We start from the raw sequence: 26,480 nt of genomic DNA, 5'->3' as shown, positions 1-26,480 counted from the left end.
GAATTATTTGGACTTGATATCCATAAAGAGGACCGCAAATCTCACCTCGACAATGTGAAGACGTAAAAACATGCGAGATAAATCCAAAAGGCATAAGGATGCACTCCGAACTTTTATATCATCCTTCATAAAGGGTTATAGACCAAACAAATACTTAAAGCAACTGGGGAAATCGCAATAAGTATCCTAAAGTTTTTATACGCTTCGCCAGCAAATATTGAGCTAACCACTCATGAACGTTCCAAAGTGGCATACCTTTTAGAATTTCAAATGATCTTTCACTTGAATAAAAGACAATCCCCTAAAAATAAGGATATAGAATCGGCACAACGGATTGAAATGCAACTAAAATACAGCACATCAAAATTGGCGTGTCTCTATGATGTGCGACGCCTCGCAGGAAATTAAGATATGGATCTTGATCATGTTCTTGGCAAATAAGGAGCGGATCCAATCGAGCGAGTGGAGTCTATATATTGATGTCTATTGTACGCCATTCTCTGCGGTATCATCATATATTGATGGGAGAACAAAAATGGTAATCAAAACGATCGGAAATCCGAATGTTTGAATGTTTATTGAAGTGAGCGGTTTTCTGAAAACATTTCTTCTAATGAGAATTTGGGGCCCGTTCAATGATTACTGATCCAATCAACAATTTCAAATAAATTTAATTATCAGCCGTCCTATTTTTTGATCAGCATTACTGTGTATCTGTCTGCCCTTAATTAAAGAATTGAATTTAAAATACGAAATTAACGATTAGGGCTAGGGTTTGTGGTGGGCTATGTGGGAGAATATTCCCACACCTGGACCAACCATTTATTATATTGTAAGTATTTCATAAATAAACGTAATCGAGAAAGGCCGATTTTACCTTGGAATCAGAACCATTTCCATTTGAATCCAATGGGATGGGATTTAACTTAATTTGGTGCAGAAATTCTTTTTTCTTTCGTTGCAGGACAGATGGCAGGATGCGTTCTTTTTCGTTTCTATTAAACGCCTCTTCTAATTCTTGGACCGAAGTGTTGATAATTATATCAACTGATTGCAGGTACGATCCAGATTGACGCAATTTCTAAGAATAAATGCAGCAAACAAGTACCGGCTGAGTGGGTGCATGCGGCTTTTTGCTAGTATTTTTCCTTGCATCCAATATAGCAGCAAGAATCTCAGAAATAGGAAATGCATCTTGGGGATTCACAATCCAAAGGGGAGAATCCCATCGCACGGCGGGGTTTGGAAATTCGTAGCGATTAATTAATTCTTTAAAGATGGAATCAGCATAAGATGGGAGCGATTCGGATCGTCTTTTGACATTCCAAACGCTACAATTGGCCTCAGATGTTGATATTTGGATCTTGGATAATCAATAAGTACAGGTTACCACTAAATGGGGAACGCCCATTGTTTTTGCGGAACAAGACATTTGGTATCGCATGCTTTTCAGTTCATTACTAGAATCAACGATTACAATCGTGTTTTTTGTAAGCCTTTGTTCAATAGCAGACAAAAGAGATTCCCGAACAGATTTTTCCGATCTAAAGTCTCAAAATTGGGATAAAGCCACATACCTAATGGAGTAGACTCTGGGTTGTATCCAAAATCTGATTCGGACAATAAACGAACGGACATGTTATTCGCCTTTATTTGCTCTGAATTGAAAAGCAGGCCTTCTATTTCTTTGGCCCGGGTGGTTTTACCGGAGCATGGATATCCAGTAAGGCATACGAGCGCCATGGTAAACAAACTGGAAAATTGAAAATTTTAATTTGATGTCTAAATTACGGAAAGACTATTCCAAATTATCGGACGCCGAGCTGGATGCGGCAATAGAGGCTGCGCGACGAGCGCGAGATGCCTCGTCGCGTGCGGTGACGTTGGAAATCTTGGGAGACGTTCCGTCTGCAAATTTGGCGCCGCCAGAAAATGTTCTGTTTGTATGTAAACTTAACCCTGTCACGGAAGATGAAGACCTCGAACTGATATTCTCGAGGTTTGGCCCAATTAAAAGGTAGGCGTTATGCTGATCTGTTCGATAGTCTGGAGATAATAAGGAACCCAAGGACTGGCCAAAGCCTGCAATATGCCTTTATTGAGTATGAATCCAAAGAGTCATGTGAAGAGGCGTACAAAAAGATGGAAAATGTGTTAATTGACGATCGAAGGATCCATGTAGACTTTTCCCAATCGCTGTCAAAGCTGAAGGATTACCATGTAATATCATCGTCCACCATGAATCCTCGTTTTAAGCGGCTAGCAAGCGGCGGCGGCGGCGGCAAAAGCCAGAGCATCTAATTGAACACACCGGTTGGGTCCACGCGTTCAGGTGTCGTCGCAACATCCAATTGGCACGCAGGTAGCTTCGCTAATAAATTGGCGTGAAAGTTGAATTTACATTCTTCAAACATTTTAAATCCATGAATTTGCCAAAAAGCGAGACCAAGCCGTTACGAAAAGCCGGTGGCGAGGTTTGGGTTGATGAGACGCTTTCAGATTGGGATCCAAGTATAAATGGCATCGCTTATTTGTTTAGATGACTTTAGGATATTTTGCGGAGACCTTGGGGTCGAGGTCGGTGATGAGCATTTGGAGAAGGCCTTTTCTCGGTATTCTTCTTTTTCTAAGGCTCGTGTGATCCGAGAAAAACGAACGGGAAAGTCAAGGGGCTACGGTTTTGTCTCTTTCGCCAAAGTTGATGATTTTATCAGCGCCATGAAGGAAATGAATGGTACATTGGCTCGCTATATAATTGCGTAGGCAAATACATTGGAAGTAGGCCTGTCAAACTGCGGAAAAGCACATGGAAAGATAGGAACATCAATCCGAAATCAAAAACCGAGTTTAGATCGCTTCTTCGCCAAGTAAAGAAAAATAAATAATCGACGTTATTTATTGTTTGTTTCTATGTCCAGTCGGATGCAACCGTTTCAGCTGCCATGTGTTTTCCGGCTTTATAGCTGCCGTTGGGGGCAGAGTGGTTAGCGGTTTTAACTAGTCGATTAAATGAAAATGCCGCACCATTTTCCGAAAGCATGCTGGTGGATTCGGCAAAACTTGAGCTTTGGATGTTGATATCGTTGAAAAACGGATGCTGCAGTGCCTGTTTGGCAGAGATTCGTTTTGCCGGGTCAAATTGCAACATTCGCTGTCGGGGTTATTATGCAATCAATACCGATAAAAGATCAAGCCCATAAATGTCCAGTTGGGGCAAAACTTTTGACAACGCTTGGGGATGCCATTGGGGGAATAGTGTTTTGTATTCGGGCAGTGTGGACACGCCATTCCAGCTCTCCTCGGAAGGGGTTCCGAGAATTCTAAAATCAATAAACATGATGTACCGGAATATCTTGTAAAGCTCATCTATTTCGGAATCCCCGGGGAACAGGGGGCTTTGAAGAACCATTTCGCCAAAAATGCAACCAATGCTCCAAATATCCATCGCCGTGGTGTAATGCTTATCCCCTAGAAGGATCTCTGGGGCTCTATACCACAACGTAACCACCTGACATACATTTACAAAACGAAAATCACCTCGTGCGTAAATGTGCGCATCGGAATGCCATATGCCCTGGCCAGGCCGAAATCGGCTATCTTCAAGGAGCCCTCTCGATCTATTAGCAAATTTTGAGGCTTCAAATCGCGATGCAGCACCCTTCGACTGTGGCACGCATAAATGCCGGATATCAGCTGATACAGGTAGCACTATGCATAAGCATCAAAAAGGCACCTTAATTTGGTCCATTTTCATGCCGCCCGAAGCACGGATGGAATCCATATATCTCTTCAAATCCAAATCCAAATACTCAAACACAAGGTAAAGCTTTGAATTGTGATGAACCACATCATGTAACCTAAAGGGTAAACATGCAATGGGATACTTTACAACACTGTCATGATCCAATTCCTTCAAAATCGAAATTTCCCTGATTGCAGTGGCGGGGACACCTTCGTCTTCAGATTCGAGGCGGATTTTTTTGAGCGCAACAAGCGCGCCAGAAAGACGATGCTTTGCCTTATATACAACACCGTAGGAGCCTTCGCCGATTTTTTCGAGCTTTTGGTAGGCGTCCACCATATGGTACTTAAATAGCGGGTAAAAATTGGCGCAAATTTGAATTTGCCCATTTTAGTGGTGAAGACAATTTACATGCAATAGGGTAATGCATGAAAATGTGTACGGCCGTTCTGATTTCTGCATTGCTGCCCAATAGGGAAAGATTGCCACCAAGGGTCACGCATCACTAGCATAAGCATAAAATCGCATCCGACTATTTCAACGCATGCAATCAACTCCAACGTGCAAAGGGAACCCTCAAACCTCCAGTGCCATCGTGGTGATCATGCTGCATATTCCTCAGTGCCGTAATTACGACGACTTCTGGCAGATGGGTTTATTCATAAATAAGAAAGTTTGCCCAGATTATCACAGCTTAGCAAAGCGAACGTACGGGATGTCGGAAAAGGGGACCGAAACTTTGGTGTCCTTTGGCAAGAGGGGCATGGCATCTTCAGTGCTGATGTTGGCCCTAATAAGGACAGCAGAGTTTGGAGTCCAAGATTCAGGCGTGGCAATTGGGTATTTTTCAGATAGCTGCAAGGCCTCTACGACACGGAAAATCTCGGACCAAAGTCTGCCAACTGAAGCCGGATATGTCCAGATAGCTCTAACTGACATGCGATGGTCAAGAACAAACACACTCCTGACGGTCAAAGGAATCCCATTAATCACATTGGAAGGGTCGTGGTCATAAGAATCTAACATCCCCAACAATGACGCGATTTTCCCGTTGGGATCGGCAATGATGGGTGGCACATCTGTAGCGCTTAGTCCCGAAAAAATCGATAAATGTTCCCTCCACTTCAAATGAAATTCAAGATCGTCAACCGAAAGCCCTATAGGGTATAGGTTCAAGGCTTCCAATTTCGCTTGTTCTTTCATCAGCTGCGAGATTTCGGTCGTGCAAACGGGCGCTAAAGTGATAAGAGAAATCGGAAATACTGAAATCGGCTGGATGACTGAAAAACAAAATCCATGGGTCTTTAGGACATAAAGTCCGTTTTTGTTCGGCCCAAGCATGCAGCGAAAAAACGCCTGCAGTTGTATGGCATTCAAAATCCGGGAATTTATCCCCAAGCATTAAAGAAGGCATCAATGCAGGTCTAAATTTTTTCAATTTAAATTCATCATAATGGCACTATCGGCTATCATCCCATTCTCAAAGTACAGATACAGTTTGCAGCAAAATTTGAAAGATTTAAATTTGTCTTTGAGGTGCTTTTTAATCGTACAAAAGGAAATCAGCGGTATGTCGGGTTAGGATTGTCGGAAGATCTGTAATTTATGGTGTATTCAAAGGTTTTCAGCACACTTGGAGGCCATAGTTTAAGTATTATCCTTTATTTTGATAAAAATAAGGGACCCCGTTTAATAACCACAATATTAGTGATAATTGGGATAACATCGTATTGATGGCCGCATGCTTAGACACTTTGAGTGGCATGGAACTTTGATGGAGCTTGTTGTCCATGGTTTTGTATAAAACAATTTTATATACACTGTTTTTTTAGCAGAAGCAAGGCACTTTGGCGGAGTGGTTAACGCGCCAGCCTGCTAAGCTGGTGCCCTTTGGGCGCGTGAGTTCGAATCTCACAGGTGTCGATTTTTTAATTTTGGAAATGAATCATGATTTTTTTTTATCGCCCGAATATCCTTTTGTACTCCGATTTGCTCATCAGCATTTATCTTTTAGATTACCAGAATTATTCTCACTTTTAGAGCTATTTGAAGTTAGTGATCTTGTGAAAATCCCGTCCGATTTGTCTTTTTTGGAATATTGCCCGTTTCTTCCAATCGGCGGGATTCCGCTAGATGTGCTGAAACAGATAGTTTCTCGGTCTATTCTTATTCGGGATTTATACCAGAACTACTGTTATTCTTCCTCTGTTGATGATCTTATAGTTGATGTTGAAAAATCTTGCACGATTCGCGAAATGTTGGCCCCCCTATCCACTTCTTCGTTCAAGTTTACATTTGACACCTTTGGATCTACATTATCAGCTGAACAGCAGATGGCAATTATCAACAGGTTTTCATTTTTACCCCTAAAAGGTCCCATTAAGTTACAAGATCCTGATGAAACTTTTGTAGTTTTTGGATGCCTTTCCTCGAAAACATGGAACTTTGATCCAGAGATTTGGCTGTTTGGAAGACTAATGGCTCAAAGTAGCAGATATTTGGTTGATGTGTTCGATCTAAAAAAGAGGTCGTATATAGGGATCACATCGATGAACGCAGAATTGTCTCTTATCATGTCCAATATGGCTTTGATCAAAAAAGGATCCTTTTTCTTTGACCCCTTTGTTGGGACAGGCTCTTTTCTTTTAACAGGAGCATATTTTGGAGGGCTAGCACTGGGGTGCGACATTGATGGCCGGCAAATTCGAGGGAAAGGACACTCGGATATTAAATCAAATGCAAGGCAATATAACGTATCTTCAAACATATTGGGAGCCTTCATTTGCGACATTACGAGAAATCCACTTCGATGCGATTTGGAAATTTTCGATGCTATCATTACAGATCCTCCATATGGAGTCCGTGCTGGGGCAAAGAAAATCACACCCCTGAGTTCCTTATTGGTTTCCAAAGTTGCTGATTGTATGAAACCCGTTTATCCTAAAACCGCTCCATATCCTACGTCGCAAGTATATGCAGACTTGGTTGATTTTTCTGCCGTGCGATTGGTTGTGGGTGGAAGAGTTGTTTTTTGGATTCCCTCGACAGACGAAGATAGCAGTGGAGCCGAGTTGGATGTCCCAGCTCACCCATGCATGAAGCTTGTGGCCAAGTCAGAGCAGAAGCTTAACACATGGAGCAGATGGCTCATAACGATGCAGAAAATCGCATCACCCTCTTCTCTCCCTAACCCCCCAGCTTGTGAGGTTGAACCACGCTTTTTCCGAACCGAATATTTCCGATCGCCAAACTAAGCTGACTAATTAATTAAATGTTTCGTTTCTTTACTGGTCATAATCGGTCGACGATTCTTTCCAGATCTTTATGCTTTTGTCAGCCTCGCCGGTGATCAAACGCAATCCGGAGCGATCAAAAGTTGCGGCAAAAATTCCGGCTTCAGAATCAAGGGATCCCGGTTGTGGGATGGATTGCTCCCGCTGAAACCCACGGCCGGACCGCCAGTCATACCATGTGAGAGCCCCATCATCTGACCCTGTAACCATAACATTGTCTTCAGAGATTGCCATGGCATTAATTACACAAGGAAGGGGGCCCCCTTCGATAAAGTCGTGCAGGAATTCGCCGTGCGGAAAAAGATACTTTTTGACTCGATCTGGGGACCCGGCAGCAAACGTGTATCTAAATAAAAACACAGGAAATACTCTCTGGGATGGGTAGCAAGCGCTCTGATTGCTTTCTTGTGATGTGTCAACGTCACCCTCGTTTTTCCAGCTGCCAAGTCCCATAGCCTTACGGTAGAGTCGTTTGAGGCTGTCACTACTTGAGGCTCAGGGGCTTGGCAAATGACAGCATTGACGGCTGCCGTGTGGCCGGTCAGAACATGGATGGGTTGCTTGGTCCTCATGTCCCATACTCTGGCTACGGAGTCCCTTCCTCCAGTAATGAGGATATCCAAGGTTGGATGCAAAGCAAGTGAATATACAGCAGATAGATGCCCATGGTAATGTCTAACGACTTTGTTCTGTTCCAAATCCCAGCATTTGACCTGCTTATCCTCACCCGCTGAGAATAGGTAAGGATGTCGATCCGAAACTGCCAAGCCACGTACTGTTGATATGTGCCCTGTAAGGGAAAGCTTGAGATTTCCCGAGGCCAAGTCCCATATCTACATTCCATTAATTGGTCAAGAAAAAACTTTGATTGTCCGATCGCCAGAGCCAGAGGCAAACCATTCATTGGAAACATCGACGGCTAACGAACGAACCCATCCTACCGATTAAGATTTAGGGCCGGTACCAATATGCCCACTAATAACACGCAGCAGTTCCCATTTCAAATGTGGCAAGGGATTGGGGCGGTCTTCATTTAAATCTTTATATTTAGCAGTGACCTGGAGCTCCATTTTATATTAAAAGTTAATTAAAAGCAAGGTCGCAATAAATTTTAAGTTACCATGTCAATTACTGTTAAGAGTTTTATTTCCCCAGATCTCCAGGATCCCGAAAGGTTAAATGCTATTAAGTCTTGGGCTTCCAGCATTAAAAATGCAAACGCGATTGATTGCGTTGTTATCTTCGATGTTTGGACATCTTCAGATGTTGAGCTTTTTAAGCAAGCGCTTGAGAACATCTATCCCGTTAGTGTGACCATTCCAATTCAGGCATCGATGTATCTGTTTCAAAAATGGTCGTATGGGTCTGGAATTTTGATATTTTTGCAAGAAAAGTGCAAGTTTGATCATAGACCTTTCATATGGGGTCCAGAAAAAGATATGCAATATTCTCGTTCGTTGGCAGTTCTTGAGATTAATTCTGTTAAATTGGTTATTTTCCAGTCTATCCGAAAATTTTCGAATTCTCAGAAGCCTTCTATCATTGATTGTTCATCTAGAATGCTTATTGATTTTGAGGCTGCATCCATAATGACTAGTATGGAGCTAATGGGCAGGTCTGTTCTTATTGCAAACCTACCTGGAAGCACGCTTCAAGATGTGAATTCCTGTCTTTCTTTATGGCGTTTTTCTTCGAGATTAAACCTGAACCCCTTCATTGGTGAGAAAAGTGATACCACTATTTTTTATCCAAAGAAAAACTACGAAGTATCGAAAGGGAATCAAGATAAAGATCCATATGTGATTACATTTTCTGGAAACACTAGTAGTTTTGATGGCAAAAATAGCTTTTTTGACACAGGCTACAAGGATCCTATTGTTCAAAAACAGAATATTGATCTTTTTTCTCGAGATGTGGATATTCTCAATTCTAGGCTTGTTGAAATGAAATCGGATGTCGGTTACATTTTCATTAAGATCCTGGTTGCTTTTGCTGTCGCTTATTTTCTGAAATATGTGTTTATTAAGACTTTTAGCTATTTTAGCCGTCACTTAAGACAGAAAACTGGTATTTTTGCCCGGAACAAAGATTTCTTATTAAATAGCTGTAATTTCGTGGTTGATTTTTTTCAAAACGCCTATGTTCGAAAGAGTGCACTAAAATTGTCCAACTTATGGCTGGAATATGCATTCGTTAGCGGTATCAGATCCGCTATTGAAGGTGAAACTCTTCCTAGTTCCTTGGTTGCAAAAATTTATCATTCAGGTTTATTTAGCTTTGAACACAAATCATCTCAATATCTCACGTATCCTTTGTTTATATTGTCGCATTGCATAGCAATATCTATATACGTAGCATCGAAGATAAAAAGATTTTCTTTAAATCAACAAATGCTACAAAAGTATTTGTGTCTGTTTTTTATGTTTCTTTATTCATCCCTTTCGCTTTACTGGTGTGATTGGCAGATACTTTATGGAGGCAACCACCTGGCTACCACCAGTAATATTTTCAGCGTTTTTACATCCCGTTGCTTTTATCTAGCTTTGTTTATGATCTTTTTTCTGCCGCGCAAATTTATTGTCGGCCGCAAAATTACTTTTCTGGGGTTTATCGCGGTACTTGGGCTTTACCTGGCGAATGCTATTTTTGTGCATAAGAGATTTTCGCGCTGGCATTATTATCATGCATTGATTCTCTTCCCAATCTTGGTCCCCATCATTGAAAGGCTTAAACCCAATTTTTATTCACAATCTTGTCTAAGTTACAATTTTTATTCAAAATATTATGCAGGTTACAATTTTTCTTTTCTTTTAGCCTATTTGTTTCCCAAAAAAAAGATGTCTTTTTTGTTTTAAGTTCTATGCCCTCTGAAATATTGAAATAAAAAATAGATTTTGGCTGTTAAAATCAACAGTCAAAAGGTTGCTCATCCCGATTAGCCTATGACCTATACTTTACCACATGTACCTTAAATAATTACAAAATAATTTAATTGCTTTGCAAGCGGATCCGTGCAAATGCTGACGTTTTTGAATGAGTTGGAGAAGAGCGGTGGGTCGCCTGAATTCCAAACTGAAAATTTTGTCTTTTTGTGGCGGCTATGCCAGAATTGCACATCAAGCCGAATAAATCCGATCGCTGTGTTAAAAAAAGTCTTTTTGGTTTTATTGTCGGGTTAAAGTTAATACTTTTTAGTTGGATCTTCTTTGAGCGTGACGGTCCTATTGAAAACGAGATTGCCGCCAGATGAATCCTTATCGACACAGAAATACCCTAAGCGTTGAAATTGAAATTTGCTTTCAACTGGAGCACAGCTAACACGGAGATCAACCATAGAATGTTTGTGCACAATCAGGGAGCTTTCTGCGATGTCGGAGAGCCATCCTCCCGGGGCGTCATCGGGCGATAATGATTTAAACAGATCGGAATACAATCGAATTTCGGCGGGGCAATTTTTGTTAGACTCGACCCATTGTATAAATGTCCTTGGTGGACAAGTGGCTACGCTCACCGCTTCTACGGGAAGCACATTGGAGTTGCCGTGATAGCCAGGTGAAATTTGAATCGAGAACGAAGCTTTAAATAGGCCTACAGGCTGGGTCAAAGTGAGTCTCCTATAATCGGAATCGCCGTTTGGATCAAAGTCAGAGCGATCGATGGATATGGTTCGACTAATCGGAATCCACTTGCTAGACACGGCCTTTCCAGTTGAAGCAGAAGAAGGAAAGTCTGGAACTGAGATCCAATAGTACCCGTCGTCTCTAAGAACGCCTCCTGCCTCGATAACAGCGGGCAAGGCAACTTCATTCCACGATTTCAGCGAAATCTCAACATGTAAAGGTTCCAAAATAGCCATGACCCTTGGGGCAATTTCATTGAGATGCTCTCTGACATAGCTTTCCAGCAAGCGCACATCGACGGTAGTAAATGCCGTGGTGATGCCAATGTTTTCCACAAATTTGTTCACAGCTTCAGGAGTGAATCCACGACGGCGAATTCCGGCAATCGTATAAATTCGTGGATCATCCCACCCATCAACAACGCCAGACGAAACTAGCTTGGTAAGCTTTCTTTTTGAAAGCACGGTATTGGTGATATTGAGACGCCCGTATTCCCACTGCACAGGCTTATAGACGCGAGCGGCATCGCAAACCCAATAGTAAGCCTCGCGCGCCAGGATAAACTCGGTCGTGCAAAAGGAATGGCTAATGTTTTCAAAGGAATCGCATAAGCAATGCGTATAGTCGTACATTGGATAAATATGCCATGTCGACCCAGTAAGGCAATGAGGGGTGTCCAAAATACGATATGCAACCAGGTCCCACATGAATGGGTTGTGCGAATCCATGTCTTGGCGAAGACGAAGAGTGGCCGTTTCTGGCTTCCATTTTCCTTCATACATTTCTTGGAAGATACGGACACTCTCCTCAATGGGCCTGTCTCTCCATGGGCTAGGTGTTCTTGGCCCCTTATCATCTCCCCCTCGGCTTGCGTGAATTTCTTCGGCCGTCTGATGGCAAACATAAGCCTTTCCCTCAGAAACCAAAAGTTTTGCGATATCATATAGCTTTTGAAAATAATCCGACGATGCTGTTTCTGCACAAGGAGTAAATCCCAGCCACTGCACAGATTCTCTAATTGCATCATAATATATGGGTTTCTCTGCTTCTGGATTGGTATCATCAAACCTCAGATAGGTGTAGCCACCATGTGCCTTGGCATAATTGAAGTTGAAGTTTATAGCCTTTGCATGGCCGATATGCAGAAATCCATTGGGCTCAGGGGGGAAGCGAGTTACGACTCTTCCACCGGTTGCTTTCAAGTGTGCCTGGCGAATTTCTTCAGAAAGCTGTGGATTTTCCCCTGGTTTGTGAAGCTTCAAAACTGCCCCATAAAAAGAGCGGAAATTTTCGGAACTCGTGGTCTCCGAAACGGGAGCCAAAACGGATTCGTTTTCTTTCCTTTTTTGTTGAGCTTGCAATAAAAGCGATTCTGCCCTTTCCTTGACGGTTTTTCCGTTTGCAAATTTGATTTTCGGTTCATCCCTTACTAGCTTCAAAAGCTGGGCAATATGAATGGAGGAAGGGGATTCTTGCGCATTCAATACGCGAGAAATGGCATCATCAATTTCAGATTCAGATACGCTTACTCCAATGCCGGCACAATTGTATATCTCTTCTTTTGAAAAGGAGGGCTTTGCGTCGCTGATAGCCGACTGTATTTGTACATCTCGTGTGATTAGATTGTCTGCAATGGCCTTTGAAAGAATGGGAATCAAAAAGCTTTCCTTTTCTTTTGGACATGTCGAGGCAAGTGTATACAGCAGCATTCCGGAAGGCTTTGGACATCCGTTGTGAGAAACACCGGCAGAGTCTATGGCCAAAGTCAGAGTGGAGGAAAGCTTGCTATTTGAAGCGGTTTCTTTTGCCTTTTTGATATCGATGCCAATGCGCGTAAATTTGGAAATTAAATCATCAATCCCAGCGGTGGATGCCATGGCGCGGATCGACAAAAAGAGTTTAGAAAGACGAGGGATGAGTAACAAAAACTTGTGTTTTTAATTTTTAATTTCACATTTATGAATTCACACCAAAATGACACAGTAAGTCAGCATCCGGGGTTTCATCATCACCATGTTTTAGGCCATTTTGTACAGATCTGTTATTGAGGATGTGATATATCAAGTAAGAAACGACTTTCTTAACATGGGACTCGATGAACAGGTTTTATTTGAGCTGCAGGAGGTATGCCATTGTTGGTGCTAAAAGAATAGCTCTGGGAAACAAAGCTCATCGAGGCACGAGTGCTTACATCGATAGATGTGCCGGCATCGATTCCTCAACATTTTCTCAACCATAATATGCATCATATCCACCCCTCCAATACACAGGCATCGCAATGGAACAACACTTCTTTGTTCTATGGGCCCCAATCAATCAGGCAGGGATTAACGTCGACCCAGCCATCATCGCTGAAAAGATCACCCGAAAATCTGTTCTCAAAAGGGACATTGTTGAAGCAAGGCAGGTTTGATCACAGCGATGAGGAAGATGCAAACGGCGAAGCCGAAAAGGATCCATCACACAATGCACCGATGCGCAACAATGGATCTCAAGATAAGGCTGCTGGAGAAGATGTCCTTGGATCTGATCTTGACGACTCGGAGGAAGACATCGATGTCCAGGACACTGACAACATCATTTTGTGCCAATTTGAAAAGGTAGGGATGTTTATTTGCTAACTGCGGCCCCCATAGGTTGGACACACCAAGACAAAATGGAGATGCACGTTCAAAGACATAATTCTGCACATAAACGGGGTCGACTATGCTGCCCACCGGGCAACGGGTGAATTTGATTGGATCTGATGTGTGTCATTTTGTATATTACGCGAATCCCTTCAAGGATGGCAGCTTATTTTTGTAAACTTGGTAATGCTAATAAATATCTATTCAGGATACGCCGAATTTAGGTTTGCTTTATTATTTAAGTTTGAACGCGGCGATCATAATAGCGCTCCAAACGATTCCCGATTTGCTATGGAACAGAGCTGGCAAATAATGGACATGCCAAGTGTTGATGGCGAAAAAAACACACCAGACCAGGGGGTCCAGGACACCGAAATGTTCGCCGAAAACGACCAGCATGTGTGCACGAAAGAGGGCATTGTAGCCTGTGGTGAGGGAAACCTGTATGTGGAGGACATTGACAATCCGCTTGCGTCGGAAACAGGTTTTTATGATGCTTTATAGAGTTTCAGTTATCATCTCCCCATCTCCTATATACATGCAACTGGTTTTCCCCACCCTTCAAACGGCAGATTCGATCATCTCTACCTCCATACAGAGCCACAGCAAAAAGTCTGGCCAGCGCTCAGCAAGCGCATTCGACGGTGGGGTTCACTATTAACGAGGCCATAGCATCTTGGCTTTTCTGGGTCTTCGTTGCTGTTCTGATGGCGGCCCTTGGTGTTCTTGTTGTGTTGTTGCACAGGGAGGCCGAACTATACCCACTGCGCCATAACCTACCAGAGGTAGCCTCCCCCAGTGCGGTGTCTACTTAATTTTAGTGCGTTTACGGTTGGCTTCGCTCCAGGAACTTGGTCATAAAATGGTGACATTCATCACGGCGAATGGAAAATAAATCGCTTAGGGCTCTTGTAAACGACCCGAAATTAACGCTGCAAATTACGGATGATCAAATATTTGGTGTCTTGGCGACAGTAATGACATGATCAATCGCGGCGTTGTTATGCGAACAAAAAACAAGATAATCTTGAATTATATCAAGGAATCGCGAGATCACCATATCTGATAACCATCATCAATTATGATTCCTCCTCCAACCATAAACACAATTGAGCGGTTTGACTATGACATCAAGGAGCTGCAGTCGCTCTCGGAAATTGCAAATTCACTAGGGGTCGCCAAACATCCCATTCTCAAGGGAACTTTCGATCGGTGCTATGAAAAGGCCGGATTCAGGGGCTTTTCGCAGGAGTGCAGCAGCCTTTCCCTTCTGATCATGGCTATTCGCCGGTATCGGATGGCAACCCTGGGCGAGGACGAGCAAAGCGAGTTTTGGGTGCGAGAAAAAAATCTGCTAAAACTGTCTCCATTTTAACCCTCCTCTGCATTGTAAATAAATCTGAAATTAATTTTTATTTCGCCCAATTTAACTTTTCTGTCTTTCGTTTGATGATTTCAATGTCATCTAGAAGCCACTCAATGTCATCCGCCGGGGGAACAACAGCCGTAAAGCGACTGATGGCAGAATATAAAGGTACTTTGGCACTGGCCTTTTCATAGAGCTGACAAGAAACCCCCCAGATGGAATCACCGCTGGCCCGGTTTCAGATGATAACATGTTGGTGTGGGAGGCTCTTATTTCTGGCCCGCCAGACACTTCCTTCGAAGGTGGGCTGTTCCCTGCAATTCTCACCTTCCCAAAGGACTATCCGCTCAGCCCGCCGACAATGAAATTTACCTGCAAACTGTTCCATCCCAATAGTATGCACAATGGTCTAACTTACCGCTAGTTTATGAGGACGGAAGGGTGTGCATTAGCATCCTGCATCCGCCTGGAGATGATCCAAACATGTATGAACACAGCTCCGAGAGATGGTCGCCCGTTCAATCTGTCGAAAAAATACTTTTGAGTGTTGTATCCATGCTGGCCGAGCCTAATGATGAGTCGGGGGCAAATATCGAAGCGTCGAAAATGTGGCGCACCAATCGAGAGGCCTTCCATGTAATCGTCAGGGAATGTGTTGCGAAGAGTCTGCAGCTCTAAGGTCCAGCTCATTTGTTGATAAATAAAACTTACTGCTAACACTCGATAAGATTTTCACTTGATGCGGAGAGGAAATCCCAATTTACACTTGGGAAACAAAAAATTTGGTTCCGTCCCGCTACTATTTATTGATAAAACTACTTGACAAGCCCTCGCCGCCAACTTACAGAGCGTATGGACGCCGCAACGACGTCCTTCAGCCCTTCATCATACCCTAGCCATTCGCAATTTTCGTCAAAAGCAGCGCGATCAAAACAGAGGCCAGATGCCGATTTGATCTCCCAGGAGGCATTCTATTGATTGGGGATTGCATCAAACCTTGGTGACCGAAAAAAAAAGCGGCTCAACACCCCGAAAATCAAATGCAATGCTTGGAAAGTCGCTGATCGTTGAGAAACGTTCGCCCATTGCGACCTCGCGGTCTCCCAGCAGCAGCAAAGGGTTATTTTCAATGCCTTCATCATGATCATAAGTGACATTTAGGGTTACATTCAACGGTAAAAGAACATTTGCACTCCTTACATTTGGCAGAGTAAAGCAGATGTGGATTTGCAAATACCGTCTGCGCCGTGCCTGCACTATGACATCGAAGACATGCAACCTGAAGGCTTGATTTGACGCACAGATAGCCTTACCTCGATCTCATAGTGAGGAGAGTCGTTCTCGGAAAGCTTCACGCGCTGGACATTTTCAAATTCGCCACTGCAATACAATTGATACAGCATGGGGAGGATAATAATAAATTTATTAACTACTTTTGCCTATAGATGCTCTGTACATTACTAGCCAGCGATTATAATCGGAGGCCTCTGCAATTGCCCTGGTCAGGAGCTGCGAACAAGCAGGGTCGGAAAAGTGCTCTGCCAGAGAGTCGCTGGAGGTGGCAGTTGCGATTTTGGTCCGTTTGTTCGGTGGCGTGTCGAAAACGGGGATGTGAATATCCTTTGGATGCTCTGAATCAAAAGAGGGTGAAAATCCCTCCGGTACCAACCCATAGCTCTTCATGCCCTCAAATTCGGCAACAGTAAGAATGTCTGAAATGACCGGATTCTCAATAAAATGCTCCAGTCGCGATATGGAAATCCCAGGCTTGGCCAAATTTACGGCATATTTTTTGATGGCCTGGCCAACCTCGACAAGCGAGATATCTCTGTGTCTGATGTTGCTTGCAATCAGCCCCAGGGATGACAGCCAGTTTTTTTCGTCTTCCGAAGCCCAGAGCTTTGTCAATGTTTCCACATTGCGGTGGAAGAGCGTATACGAGTCACGCATCCCCAGTTCCCTTGCAAGATCTAATGCTATCACGTAGAGCTTCTTGGGATCCCGCTGAGGGAGTGGGAACACGGGAATGGCAAAAATGGAGGCTAAAATAAGCAATGCCACGATTCTTACATTGAAGTACGCCCCTTGCAGGAAAACCAGAGCTTCCCGCAGCAGATGCAGATGCGGCTGTTGAGACGGGATTCTCTGAATGCCTAGCTCCTGGACTTCGCGCTTTCCTTCGATCATCTTTACCGGCGTATGGAGTAAGAGACTGGGCGCTCTTCTGCAAAGAAGAGATTGCAATGTTCTGGGAAAGGTCAGATGCAAGCGCTGGATGGATGGGGATAAATGTCAAGTGTACACATACCTTCTGGAAAACAAAATTCAAACTTTGCTGTTTCGACCCACAAATCGGTAGCAAGAGTTGCTGTTTTCCTGGCACTTTGCATTCTGATAAATTTTAATTTAAATTCAGTTTTGTTAAAAATATGTTTATTTTTATCAAAAAACACAAATTATATTGCAATTATTCATCAGAATGTCATATTTTGATTTTTTTTCCTGATTTCTAGGGCCTCTAGCAGTTCTCATTGGTGAATTCTTAATCATTATTCCTCATTTGTCAATATATTTATCATATCAAACCATGCGATTTTTTAAGCTCACTTCTTGAAAAGCTAATCCGATCAAATCAGCAACTCTAACTCTATTTCATTTATATTATCCACATCTCCTGACCTCCAGTGCTAATTCCCATGACGCTGCCAGAAACGAAACCTAGAGTTTCACATTCTAAATTGATACCTGCTACCATAAATCCTGGAATGGTCGCCATTCGGGCCAAACACCGTGTCCACAGGATTCATCATGGCTTTGATGGCGTTGACGTGATGGCAAATTTTGCGGTTCCCAACATTAGCAACATTTCTGCTTCGAAAGTCGATGGAAGGGTAATCGACGCGATATCCTCTATAAAGGGAGAAATAACCACAAGGGATCGCACCATTTCCTTGTACGAACGGCATTCTCCCACCTGCTATTTGTAATCGAGTATTATATGTCATGGTCGAATTGAATTGAACCTGAATAAACGTTAACAAATTTTCATTTTGTATTTACACGTTCAATTGCGCGTCGGCATTTGAGTCGCCAACAGCCGTCGTCTGTATCATATGCCCTCTCCATCAAGTGTACTTTTCAATTTTCGCTTCGGACCTCACAAGCGTCGCTTCAGCGTGCTTGTTTAGCGCACCAATTTTGGAGATTTTAACCTTTTGCGCATCCAGTTCATCCGACATGTCCAGTGCCATTTTACCGAGGTTCTTGGTAACCGCGGAAATATCCCTCAAATTTCCATCAATTTCTGTTTCCTTTTCCGTTTTTTCTGGGGCGGGTGCAATTTCAGCCTCTTTCGCTCGGGGTTTCGACAGCTCTTTCCTCATCTTTTGCTCCTTTTGCAACTGTTCGGTCAATATTCGCTCGCGCTGCTTGATTTTGTCCTTTTGGGCAGTGGACTCGATCCCCAAAATCGTGTCGTCGAAATCCCGGTCAATTTTCTTTTTTTTGCGGTTAAAAAAGGTTGTGAATGAGAAATTAAGGAATTTGCCATACTTTTTAACCTTCTTGGACTCGATGTAATTCTTTTGTGTATTTGCATCCATTTCTCTGGCCTTGCGCTCTGTTGAGGTAATCTGCTCCCCTTGAGACTGCAGTGTAGATAGTGTTTCTTGAGCAACACCTTCGGTACCTTTGATCGTTGCAAGGGCCCTTCTGGTCCGTATTAGGGCATCATCTTCCAGCGCGTCTCTTTCCGCATGCAAGTCCTTGATTTCATCGCTGGCACTCATTGATGTATTTGTTTATGTAAATTCCAAATTGTTGAAATCGAAATTTTAATTAATTTAATTGGTCAAAATAAAAACTTGATTCAAAACCTACCTACCCCTGCTTCAATGGTAGCACCTTGCACGGCGCTTCATTGGTTGGGGTGCATTTTAATAAAACGAGACATGTTTTTTGCAGATAAACTTGGACTTCTCGAGTCCACATAAGCGAGCTTGTATTTTTGCGGATCAATTTTCCTCTTTTTTGTGAATCACTTTCCCACTTTTCTGTGCATCACACTCTTTTCGCTTGTTGTTATAAACGGTGGCGTGTATGCCATCCTGTCCTGGAAGCAAAGGTAAAGCTACCAAGAATCGAACTCGCAGAATTGCCCGATGGCTAATTTTGATTTTTTCCTGCTGGATAAATTTCGGCAACTTTTATGTATATGATAACCCGTCTTCGCTGAACCGCCAGTTGGAGGCGTGGCTAGGAATTTCGGACGAAATTTACGGGTTTCAGTTCATGTTGTTCTATTCAGTGTATTCGATTCCGAACATCTCTCTCCCCTTTTTGATTGGAGGTCTTTTAGATATTTACGGTACGAATGCGCTGCTTCTTATTCTTTCCGGGCTCGTATGTCTTGGCCAGGGAATATTTGCCATTGGTGGGCAGCTCAAAATCCTACCCATTATGTTGGTAGGGAGAATCGTGCTCGGATTGGGCGGAGAAAGCCTAACCGTCGCCCAAGCTAGGCTGATTACATACTGGTTTTCCGGAAGCGAGCTTTGTTTTGCGATTGGAATCACCCTTGCCATGTCACGTGCGGGGCTCGTCTTAAATAACGTGCTCTCTCCCATCATTGATGATCTCACATCACTGCCCACTGCCCTTTGGGCTGGCTTCGGGTTTTGTGTGTTCTCGTATGTGTTGACGTTTATTTCGGTTGCTTTGAACAGGCGGCTTGCGTATGTACGAATTGCCCCGGTGTGCAACGACCTCGCTTGCTGCTCTCCCGTGGCAAAATCACCGAGCCCACTGAAACCGCTGGGCATCAGAGAGCTCTTGACATCTACTCCAGCCATTGTCAAAACTTTTCATCCGGCTTTTTTGTCCTGTGCGGCGCCTGCTTTGCCTTAAATGGCTCGATCACTCCATTTAACAATACTGCGTCAGACTTTCTGCAGCACAAGTGGTATTCCGAATCGCCTTCTACCGCCACCTGGGCAATGTCTATTCCAGATGCCATGGCTATTTTTTTGATTCCCATTATCGGCTACATGATCGATCTTTATGGGTTCAAAGTAGCCTATCTTATTGGGAGTGGTTTTGCGCTGGGGCTTGGTCACTTTCTACTGGCAGGAGATATCTCATCCCCTGTGATTCCGCTGATAATCAACGGGTTTGCTTCTTCGTCGGTTGTCGCTATATGGCCATGTATCCCATATCTGGTCCCTGAACTGTATTGGGCCACGGCATATGGAATCGTAACGGTGTGCATCAATGCGTCCTATATTTTTGTTCCCATTTGCGTCGCTATTCTGGAAAATATGGATAGGTTTTATGTATCGGTAGAGCTTTTCTTCGCACTACAGTCGATTCTTGGGGCATTTCTGGCAATTCTCTTTGATTCTGCACGCAAGCTACCGCCGCCCTCTGCAACACAGTCCACACAGACTTTGGAAAAAATGCCACGAGCACCAACATTTTCGGGCCCTCCAGAGTCTTTCCTTGTCTCTCTGGATGATGGTGCCAATAACGATGGAACCGACGACGAATCTGAGGGCGAGGAATGGGGTGGATACGATGAGAGTGCTTGCAGCTTTGTTTCTGCACACTCTGCATCCGGTGTAATGGCCTCCAAAATGCCGTCCTCCACACCAGCATTGTTTCATCGTCACCAGCTTCTGAGTGACGAGCCTTCTTCGTTTCGTGCTCCCCAGCCTCTCAGGCGCATCCATCACATCATTAGATTCAGAGACGACTCCCAGATTGAAGAAAGGGTATGCCTCAACGGCATCTCCCGGAAAAGAGGCAACTCTGTCCTCGGCACATAGCCATTGTAATAATAAACTGGTTCTGTAAATCTTATCAACACACCACCACACCGGGGTACATTTCTTGCGTCATTCCCATTACGGATTGCAGCCGTGTTAAGATCAAGTTTTTATTGAAGACAAAATATTTCCCGGTCACTTTGCGGTGGCAAAGAATATGGTCTCCGTGGTCGCCATGACAGCCTCCGAAAGCTCTGTTACCGAAATGTTCTTTATCAATGCGACAATCCGTCCGACATCACTACATTAACTAGCAGACAATACCTTATCAGCGCAGGTTCATTTCGGCCTTTGATAAAATAATCTGAGCTCCATTTTGAGGGATCCTTTTGCAGGGCTGAGATGGAGCGTAATCCTTCGGCAACGGCTTCTTTATCGGAATCATGATCAATGTCTACCGTTTGGTGACCATTAAGATGTTGCGTGTAAAACTGAACACCGGCACTGGATCGCTTAAGCAGGCACCAAGGGGCATCTAAAAACGATTATTCCCATCATGGCCATCAAACCAGTTTCCAAAAGGATTCGATCCAAGGGAATGGTATCTCTGATTATTGAAATACTCTCTGGTTGTCGGAGCGAGCAGCCATTCAACCCAATGTGGAGGCCAAGCTCTAGGGCAGTCTTAACTTCGTCTTCAGTGCCGGTAAATGAGTGCAAAACGCCGTAAGTAAATCTTTTTCGATTGCGAACAATGATTTCTAAAGTAAGCGGTAAATTCAACCAAAAAAGTCGGCAAATGCGGCTCCCCTGCAATGTAAGAAAAGTGGAAGGCCACTTAGCTCTGCAAGCTCGAATTGTCGCTCAAAGTATCTACAGCGATTAACAGGTTCCTCGAAAACCTAGCAGGTGGTAAAAAGTCAACTGGTACTTTTTTTGGATGTCAATTGAGGAAAACTGGAGGCGATCGTAGTCTAAGAGATTAGCGTTCAGTTGAAGCCTCAAACCCAAGCCAAGCTCGCCAATGGCAACAATACGCCCACTTTTTTTATGTCGATGGTAGAAATCGGTCATTTCTGCCAAATGAATGTCTATTGATGGAATGCAGGATTCATGGTCAGCTTGTGGCCGCTGGCTTTGAAGCTCCGCAAAATGCCACTCCATGGTTCGAGTAGGATGGCATCCAAGTGTGCAATATAGACGATCTAGCTGATCACTTTTCAGACATACCATCTGTATTGCATAGTAAAATAGCCTGCTTGGCTTCTGATAGAGACCCGGCTGTAACGATAATCCTTTTCAGATTTCCGCTCGTAAAAGCGCGTTCCAAGACCATGCCCAAATCGCCTATAATTACCGTAATTTACAGCTACCTGGGTGCTTTTGTTTGCCATGATAAATGCCCATAAACATATCATCTGTGGGATTAAGAATAAATATCGATATTAGGGGCAAAGGCATAAGAATGGATAGAAATGTATCGATCATAAGAGAATAACAAAGCATCTTGAAAAGCTACAGGATGATAGAAGCATACCTAGAAGATTTGAGCCGATGTCTATTTGATATGAAAAGACTTTTTACCGATCCAACTGCCACAATGTCTACCCATCGACAAAAGATTGCAGCGGTTATGAAAACAATACCAACCCTAAATTTCAAACAATACCAGCCCTAAATTTGAAACAGCATCCCGATTGCATTGCAATTTTAATTATTGAAAAGATACCGATGCTAATCAAGGGATCTCTTTTCCCTTCCATTCTACGAGGAGGGTCGCTTTCATTTGTAAGTTTGATGGCTCATTGGCATAGAATATGATCCGCTGCTATGCAGAAGGGAAATTCGTGCGTGCTCTCCCCCATCTCAACATCGGCACCATTGGCCATGTCGACCACGGCAAGACCTCCTTGACGGCCGCTATCACTAAAGGTACGTTGCGGTTTGGGTTCCATTTCTTACCAAATGTTCAGCCATGCATTGGGTCACCATCACCACATATATGAGCTCTTAGTTGAAACTTACACTTTCCTGCCTTTTTGTTATCTCTTATTTTTCAGTGCTCTCCAAAGGCGGCCACACAAAGTACAAGGAATACAAAGACATCGACAATGCACCGGAAGAACGTGCGCGTGGAATCACCATAAATGCCACACACATCGAGTATCAGACCGCAAATCGCCATTACGGGCATGTGGATTGCCCTGGACATGCAGACTATATCAAGAACATGATATCCGGTGCTTCTCACATGGACGGCGCCATTTTGGTCGTTTCTGCCACAGATGGTGCTATGCCACAAACAAAAGAGCACTTGCTACTTGCTCGCCAGATTGGTATCGAACATCTGGTCGTCTTTGTCAATAAGGCGGATGCCGTCGATGCCGAGATGATCGAGTTGGTGGAGATGGAAATTAGAGATCTTTTGACTGCCAATAAGTATGACGGAGAGGCTACACCGATTATTGTCGGCTCCGCTCTCTGCGCTTTAGAGAATCGCTCTCCAGAAATTGGCGAATCTTCCATTATAGCTCTTGTGAACGCCATTGATTCATTCATCCCCACTCCAAAACGGGATCTCGACAAGCCCTTTTTGATGAGCATTGAGAACATCCACTCTATTTCGGGGCGCGGCACTGTGGCTGCAGGTCTGATCGAGACAGGCACCATCACAAAAGGCACCGATGTCGAAGTTGTCGGATTTGGCGGCATCCGAACTACCACTGTTACTGGGATAGAGACTTTTAGAAAAGAGCTCGATCGTGGCGAAGCAGGAGACAGCGTTGGCCTGCTTCTCCGATCGCTCAAAAAGGAAGACATGTGCAGGGGGCAGGTCATCGCCGCTCCAAAGACTGCCTTTCCTGTAAAGAAATTCGAATGTACCTTCTACTTTCTCTCCACAGAAGAGGGAGGCAGACACACAGCAATCGTGTCGAAATATCGTCCGCAAATCTTTTTGCGAGCAACCGATATCACGGGAGAGTTTACATTGCCTGAAGGGTTAGATGTGATGATGCCTGGTGACAAGACGCATAATCTTGTCATCTCGCTGATCTTTGATGTGGCCCTTAAGCCTGGTGACAAGTTTTCTGTGCGCGAAGGCGGCAAAACCGTGGGCACAGGTGTCGTCACCAAGATCCTCAGTTAATTTTAATTATTAAACCTTGCTAGCACACAAATTGTTGATAAAACCCCCAGCAATCATCATTTGCAACCACCAAGATATGAGAAAGCCGGAGGCAAATGTGGTTTATTTATCTATCGTTGGTGCTTTTTGAAGCCGGAAGTGACCCCTAGACCGGCGGGGTCTAAGTTCGGTCGCTTTGAATTACATGCCACAATCTTTATCCTATCTGCCGCAATCGGCTCCTCATCCACTCGGACAGAGGCGTTGGAAAGCACGAATGTCCACACGTCATCGCAAGATCTGTACATGTTCAGATAGCCCTATGATAGGTAAAATATTATACAAAAGGGCTGGATATTCCATTAAAGCATATGTAGATGCCGAAATTGCATTAGTAACGAAGAAAAGATAAAAAGCTGTGGGAAAGCGACATCAAAGGCGACATTACCTTGAGAACGCATCGAGATCGAATTTTTCGATCCAGGTTTTCCATCATCGACCGATCAAACTGAGAAAGAACGCGCATGGCAAGGTGCGGAGTGAGCTGCTCACTCTGGATCATATCATCAAGAGCATCGGCTAAAGTCAGGCCCAACGTGCTCCTGCGGTACAATTCATAGGGCATGCGGATTGACTGTTAAATTTTAAATTTATTTTAACTTGAATTTTGCCAGATGCAAGTGAAGACTCAACTGGTGGATGTGCTTGGGAGGCCGTTGTCGGTAACAGCCGGTGACTCTTCAGTTTCAGAAGTCGGCCCCATCGCATGTATGCCAGATGATTTAGCTCCGGTATCCTTTATGCTTCCCGTGGAGACAAATACAGATCAGCTAAACGAGCTTGCTCGCACTCTGCTCCTTCAAGCGTACCAGGGAAGCGACGACGATGAAAGGGAACGCATTGGAGAGCAAATATTTTCTTTTTCCGTTTCCATTGGCTCCAAAATACTTCCCTTTGAGGACGGAAAATCGCTTTCCTCCATCATCCCCACCAACGATGGCAGCGAAGAGCTGACAATCAAAATAATCGCTGCCCCACAGGCTCTCTTTCGTGTTCGTCCAGCCACAAGATGCACAGGGACCCTTGAGGGACATACAGATGCGGTGCTTTCTGTCGCATTTTCTGCTGATGGGCATTTCCTCGCCTCCGGGTCTGGCGATTGCACGATCCGAATTTGGGATGTCCGTACTGGAACGACAGTCAAGAGCCTCAAAGGTACGCGCTTGGATCACTTTTTTTAGAAATACACAAAGCTTGGGTGATGGCCGTCACATGGTCGCCAGATGGCACGATGCTTGCCTCTGGTGCGCACGATTCGTCTTTGGCCGTCTGGCACATGCCCCAGAATTTCTCTACATCAAGCGCGGAGTTTCCACCCAGCTCGACACCCGCCTTCGGATCACATACCGTGCTGAGAGGCCATTCTGCAGCCATTACACAGCTTGCATGGCAGCCGCTGCACTTGGCTGATCCTGCTATAAGTGCCTGCTTGCTTGCATCTGCCTCCAAAGATAAGACCGTTCGGATTTGGAACCCGAAGACTGGAGTTGTTCTCCAGGTGCTTTCTCAGCATTCAGAGCTCATATCATCCGTCCGATGGTCAGGTTCAGGTGTCCTTTTTACTGGATCCCGCGATCGCCTAATTCATACATGGCGATGGGCAGGCTCCGCATTTCAATTTTCCGGTTCTCTGAAAGGGCACGCTCATTGGATCAATCACATGGCACTTTCCACAGATGCTCTCTTTCGCACTGGCGACAGAGATGCAGCAGATTTGGTCACCATGCGGCAAGCTGGTGTTGCAGCCTCTTTCATGGAGCGAATAGAAAGAGCCAAGGCGATATATCAAAAACATATCCGAGATCACGGTGCCGAACGTCTTATTTCGTCGTCCGACGATGCTACGTTGATGCTTTGGTGCGAGTCGCAGGGCTCCTGGAAGCTTGTGAAAAGGCTTGTTGGCCACCAAGGGTTGGTGACGCAAGCGCTCTTTTCGCCCGATACAAACTGGATTGCCTCCTGTTCGTTCGACAAATCAGTGAAGCTTTGGGACGCCAGATCTGGAGAGTAGGTTTTTGGTTTTCAATGGTAGATTTATTGCTTCGCTCCGGGGTCACCTGTCGTCGGTGTATCAGCTGGCATGGTCGGCAGACTCGCGGATGCTGCTTTCCTCCTCAAAGGACTCCACAGTGATCATATGGAGTGTAGCCCAGCGGAAGATGAAAAAATGCCTCTCCGGACATCGTGATGAGGTTTACGCCGTTGACTGGGCCTCAGATGGCCAGACATGTGCCTCAGGCTCCAAAGACCATTCTGTCAAGCTCTGGCGCAACTAACACCAACATATATTTATTACCATTCACTCTCAGCCACTTGAATGAGGCCAGTTTATTTACATAGCATGGTGAGGGTAGCGCGGATGTTGATTTATGCATCCTCGTGCTTCTGTTCGCTTGAAATTCGTGTTACGTAGTGGCCATGGTGCGTTTCAGGGCTTGTACGAAGGGCGGGGACCCGTGCAAAATTTATATAATTGCACACTGAAAATTAATCCACACATCACGACGCACACAATTTACAAATGGTTGTGGTGCTACATTTGAGTCTTATAGAAACATGGCCGCTTCAAAAATCGGGAGTTTCGTTTTGGAAAGCAAAGGATTTGGATTCTTTCAGCGATAAGATATCCCAACTATTTTGGCGATTAAAAAAGGAAAATCAAATTGCACGCAGCAGGACGAGATGAGGCGTTTCAAAGTTCCGAAGAACCAAAAACAAGAAGCTAAAAGCGACACCCGCAATACAACAAAGCGCAAATATCTCGAAGACATATCCCAGAAAGGCCTCATATGTGTGTGCTGAACCCGGCAAAATCATCGGAGAGATGGATACAGAACTGGGAAATTCAGACGTCTCGGCAGAACTAGGAAATGCAGACGCCTT

General features: G+C 44.2%; 19 protein-coding genes across 19 annotated transcripts; 10 read left to right on the top strand and 9 right to left on the bottom strand.

Moving 5' to 3' along the window:
* Window positions 1-841: 841 nt before the first annotated feature.
* DI09_7p350 (uncharacterized protein) lies at window positions 842-1,743 on the bottom strand (the record flags this gene model as incomplete). The annotated part of the gene is made up of 4 exons (XM_013381229.1): window positions 842-1,081; window positions 1,109-1,363; window positions 1,391-1,551; window positions 1,578-1,743. The coding sequence occupies 4 exons, from the start codon at window positions 1,741-1,743 to the stop codon at window positions 842-844; spliced, it is 822 nt and encodes a 273-aa protein (XP_013236683.1).
* A 35-nt stretch (window positions 1,744-1,778) lies between these two features.
* Window positions 1,779-2,301, top strand: DI09_7p340 (peptidyl-prolyl cis-trans isomerase Cyp6; the record flags this gene model as incomplete). The annotated part of the gene is made up of 2 exons (XM_013381228.1): window positions 1,779-2,017; window positions 2,046-2,301. The coding sequence occupies 2 exons, from the start codon at window positions 1,779-1,781 to the stop codon at window positions 2,299-2,301; spliced, it is 495 nt and encodes a 164-aa protein (XP_013236682.1).
* A 122-nt stretch (window positions 2,302-2,423) lies between these two features.
* Window positions 2,424-2,885, top strand: DI09_7p330 (uncharacterized protein; the record flags this gene model as incomplete). The annotated part of the gene is made up of 3 exons (XM_013381227.1): window positions 2,424-2,511; window positions 2,540-2,734; window positions 2,764-2,885. 3 exons carry the CDS (start codon window positions 2,424-2,426, stop codon window positions 2,883-2,885), a joined length of 405 nt encoding a protein of 134 aa, XP_013236681.1.
* Window positions 2,886-2,908: 23 nt separating this feature from the next.
* DI09_7p320 (uncharacterized protein) lies at window positions 2,909-4,081 on the bottom strand (the record flags this gene model as incomplete). Its single annotated transcript, XM_013381226.1, has 4 exons — window positions 2,909-3,151; window positions 3,179-3,508; window positions 3,538-3,708; window positions 3,734-4,081. 4 exons carry the CDS (start codon window positions 4,079-4,081, stop codon window positions 2,909-2,911), a joined length of 1,092 nt encoding a protein of 363 aa, XP_013236680.1.
* A 348-nt stretch (window positions 4,082-4,429) lies between these two features.
* DI09_7p310 (thioredoxin peroxidase) lies at window positions 4,430-5,144 on the bottom strand (the record flags this gene model as incomplete). Its single annotated transcript, XM_013381225.1, has 2 exons — window positions 4,430-4,977; window positions 5,006-5,144. 2 exons carry the CDS (start codon window positions 5,142-5,144, stop codon window positions 4,430-4,432), a joined length of 687 nt encoding a protein of 228 aa, XP_013236679.1.
* Window positions 5,145-5,682: 538 nt separating this feature from the next.
* On the top strand, window positions 5,683-6,996 carry DI09_7p300 (uncharacterized protein; the record flags this gene model as incomplete). The annotated part of the gene is made up of 1 exon (XM_013381224.1): window positions 5,683-6,996. One exon carries the CDS (start codon window positions 5,683-5,685, stop codon window positions 6,994-6,996), a length of 1,314 nt encoding a protein of 437 aa, XP_013236678.1.
* A 30-nt stretch (window positions 6,997-7,026) lies between these two features.
* DI09_7p290 (putative pleiotropic regulator) lies at window positions 7,027-8,105 on the bottom strand (the record flags this gene model as incomplete). Its single annotated transcript, XM_013381223.1, has 3 exons — window positions 7,027-7,381; window positions 7,456-7,868; window positions 8,019-8,105. 3 exons carry the CDS (start codon window positions 8,103-8,105, stop codon window positions 7,027-7,029), a joined length of 855 nt encoding a protein of 284 aa, XP_013236677.1.
* A 51-nt stretch (window positions 8,106-8,156) lies between these two features.
* DI09_7p280 (uncharacterized protein) lies at window positions 8,157-9,691 on the top strand (the record flags this gene model as incomplete). Its single annotated transcript, XM_013381222.1, has 2 exons — window positions 8,157-9,349; window positions 9,577-9,691. The coding sequence occupies 2 exons, from the start codon at window positions 8,157-8,159 to the stop codon at window positions 9,689-9,691; spliced, it is 1,308 nt and encodes a 435-aa protein (XP_013236676.1).
* A 525-nt stretch (window positions 9,692-10,216) lies between these two features.
* On the bottom strand, window positions 10,217-12,532 carry DI09_7p270 (uncharacterized protein; the record flags this gene model as incomplete). Its single annotated transcript, XM_013381221.1, has 1 exon — window positions 10,217-12,532. The coding sequence occupies one exon, from the start codon at window positions 12,530-12,532 to the stop codon at window positions 10,217-10,219; it is 2,316 nt and encodes a 771-aa protein (XP_013236675.1).
* Window positions 12,533-12,740: 208 nt separating this feature from the next.
* DI09_7p260 (uncharacterized protein) lies at window positions 12,741-13,786 on the top strand (the record flags this gene model as incomplete). Its single annotated transcript, XM_013381220.1, has 3 exons — window positions 12,741-12,779; window positions 12,824-13,255; window positions 13,526-13,786. The coding sequence occupies 3 exons, from the start codon at window positions 12,741-12,743 to the stop codon at window positions 13,784-13,786; spliced, it is 732 nt and encodes a 243-aa protein (XP_013236674.1).
* Window positions 13,787-14,363: 577 nt separating this feature from the next.
* On the top strand, window positions 14,364-14,657 carry DI09_7p250 (uncharacterized protein; the record flags this gene model as incomplete). The annotated part of the gene is made up of 1 exon (XM_013381219.1): window positions 14,364-14,657. One exon carries the CDS (start codon window positions 14,364-14,366, stop codon window positions 14,655-14,657), a length of 294 nt encoding a protein of 97 aa, XP_013236673.1.
* A 104-nt stretch (window positions 14,658-14,761) lies between these two features.
* Window positions 14,762-15,326, top strand: DI09_7p240 (uncharacterized protein; the record flags this gene model as incomplete). The annotated part of the gene is given in 3 exon segments (XM_013381218.1): window positions 14,762-14,816; window positions 14,843-15,055; window positions 15,073-15,326. 3 exon segments carry the CDS (start codon window positions 14,762-14,764, stop codon window positions 15,324-15,326), a joined length of 522 nt encoding a protein of 173 aa, XP_013236672.1.
* A 518-nt stretch (window positions 15,327-15,844) lies between these two features.
* On the bottom strand, window positions 15,845-17,038 carry DI09_7p230 (uncharacterized protein; the record flags this gene model as incomplete). Its single annotated transcript, XM_013381217.1, has 5 exons — window positions 15,845-15,904; window positions 15,962-16,028; window positions 16,105-16,690; window positions 16,746-16,919; window positions 16,957-17,038. 5 exons carry the CDS (start codon window positions 17,036-17,038, stop codon window positions 15,845-15,847), a joined length of 969 nt encoding a protein of 322 aa, XP_013236671.1.
* Window positions 17,039-17,228: 190 nt separating this feature from the next.
* DI09_7p220 (synaptosomal-associated protein) lies at window positions 17,229-18,436 on the bottom strand (the record flags this gene model as incomplete). The annotated part of the gene is given in 5 exon segments (XM_013381216.1): window positions 17,229-17,295; window positions 17,318-17,366; window positions 17,401-17,671; window positions 17,711-17,768; window positions 17,784-18,436. The coding sequence occupies 5 exon segments, from the start codon at window positions 18,434-18,436 to the stop codon at window positions 17,229-17,231; spliced, it is 1,098 nt and encodes a 365-aa protein (XP_013236670.1).
* Window positions 18,437-18,746: 310 nt separating this feature from the next.
* On the top strand, window positions 18,747-20,470 carry DI09_7p210 (uncharacterized protein; the record flags this gene model as incomplete). The annotated part of the gene is made up of 2 exons (XM_013381215.1): window positions 18,747-19,328; window positions 19,373-20,470. 2 exons carry the CDS (start codon window positions 18,747-18,749, stop codon window positions 20,468-20,470), a joined length of 1,680 nt encoding a protein of 559 aa, XP_013236669.1.
* A 215-nt stretch (window positions 20,471-20,685) lies between these two features.
* Window positions 20,686-21,574, bottom strand: DI09_7p200 (deoxyribonuclease TATDN1-like protein; the record flags this gene model as incomplete). The annotated part of the gene is made up of 3 exons (XM_013381214.1): window positions 20,686-20,945; window positions 21,034-21,171; window positions 21,313-21,574. 3 exons carry the CDS (start codon window positions 21,572-21,574, stop codon window positions 20,686-20,688), a joined length of 660 nt encoding a protein of 219 aa, XP_013236668.1.
* A 653-nt stretch (window positions 21,575-22,227) lies between these two features.
* Window positions 22,228-23,558, top strand: DI09_7p190 (elongation factor Tu; the record flags this gene model as incomplete). Its single annotated transcript, XM_013381213.1, has 2 exons — window positions 22,228-22,342; window positions 22,471-23,558. 2 exons carry the CDS (start codon window positions 22,228-22,230, stop codon window positions 23,556-23,558), a joined length of 1,203 nt encoding a protein of 400 aa, XP_013236667.1.
* Window positions 23,559-23,668: 110 nt separating this feature from the next.
* Window positions 23,669-24,162, bottom strand: DI09_7p180 (subunit 2 of transcription initiation factor IIA; the record flags this gene model as incomplete). The annotated part of the gene is made up of 2 exons (XM_013381212.1): window positions 23,669-23,857; window positions 23,986-24,162. 2 exons carry the CDS (start codon window positions 24,160-24,162, stop codon window positions 23,669-23,671), a joined length of 366 nt encoding a protein of 121 aa, XP_013236666.1.
* Window positions 24,163-24,211: 49 nt separating this feature from the next.
* On the top strand, window positions 24,212-25,873 carry DI09_7p170 (WD domain, G-beta repeat domain-containing protein; the record flags this gene model as incomplete). Its single annotated transcript, XM_013381211.1, has 3 exons — window positions 24,212-24,752; window positions 24,791-25,508; window positions 25,630-25,873. 3 exons carry the CDS (start codon window positions 24,212-24,214, stop codon window positions 25,871-25,873), a joined length of 1,503 nt encoding a protein of 500 aa, XP_013236665.1.
* Window positions 25,874-26,480: the final 607 nt, after the last annotated feature.

This window comes from Mitosporidium daphniae (genome assembly GCF_000760515.2).
Source record: "Mitosporidium daphniae strain UGP3 chromosome Unknown contig-7, whole genome shotgun sequence".
NCBI classification, from domain to species: domain Eukaryota; kingdom Fungi; phylum Microsporidia; genus Mitosporidium; species Mitosporidium daphniae.
The sequence above is the reverse complement of the archived record's forward strand: the minus strand, read 5'-3'. Positions and strand labels throughout refer to the sequence as shown.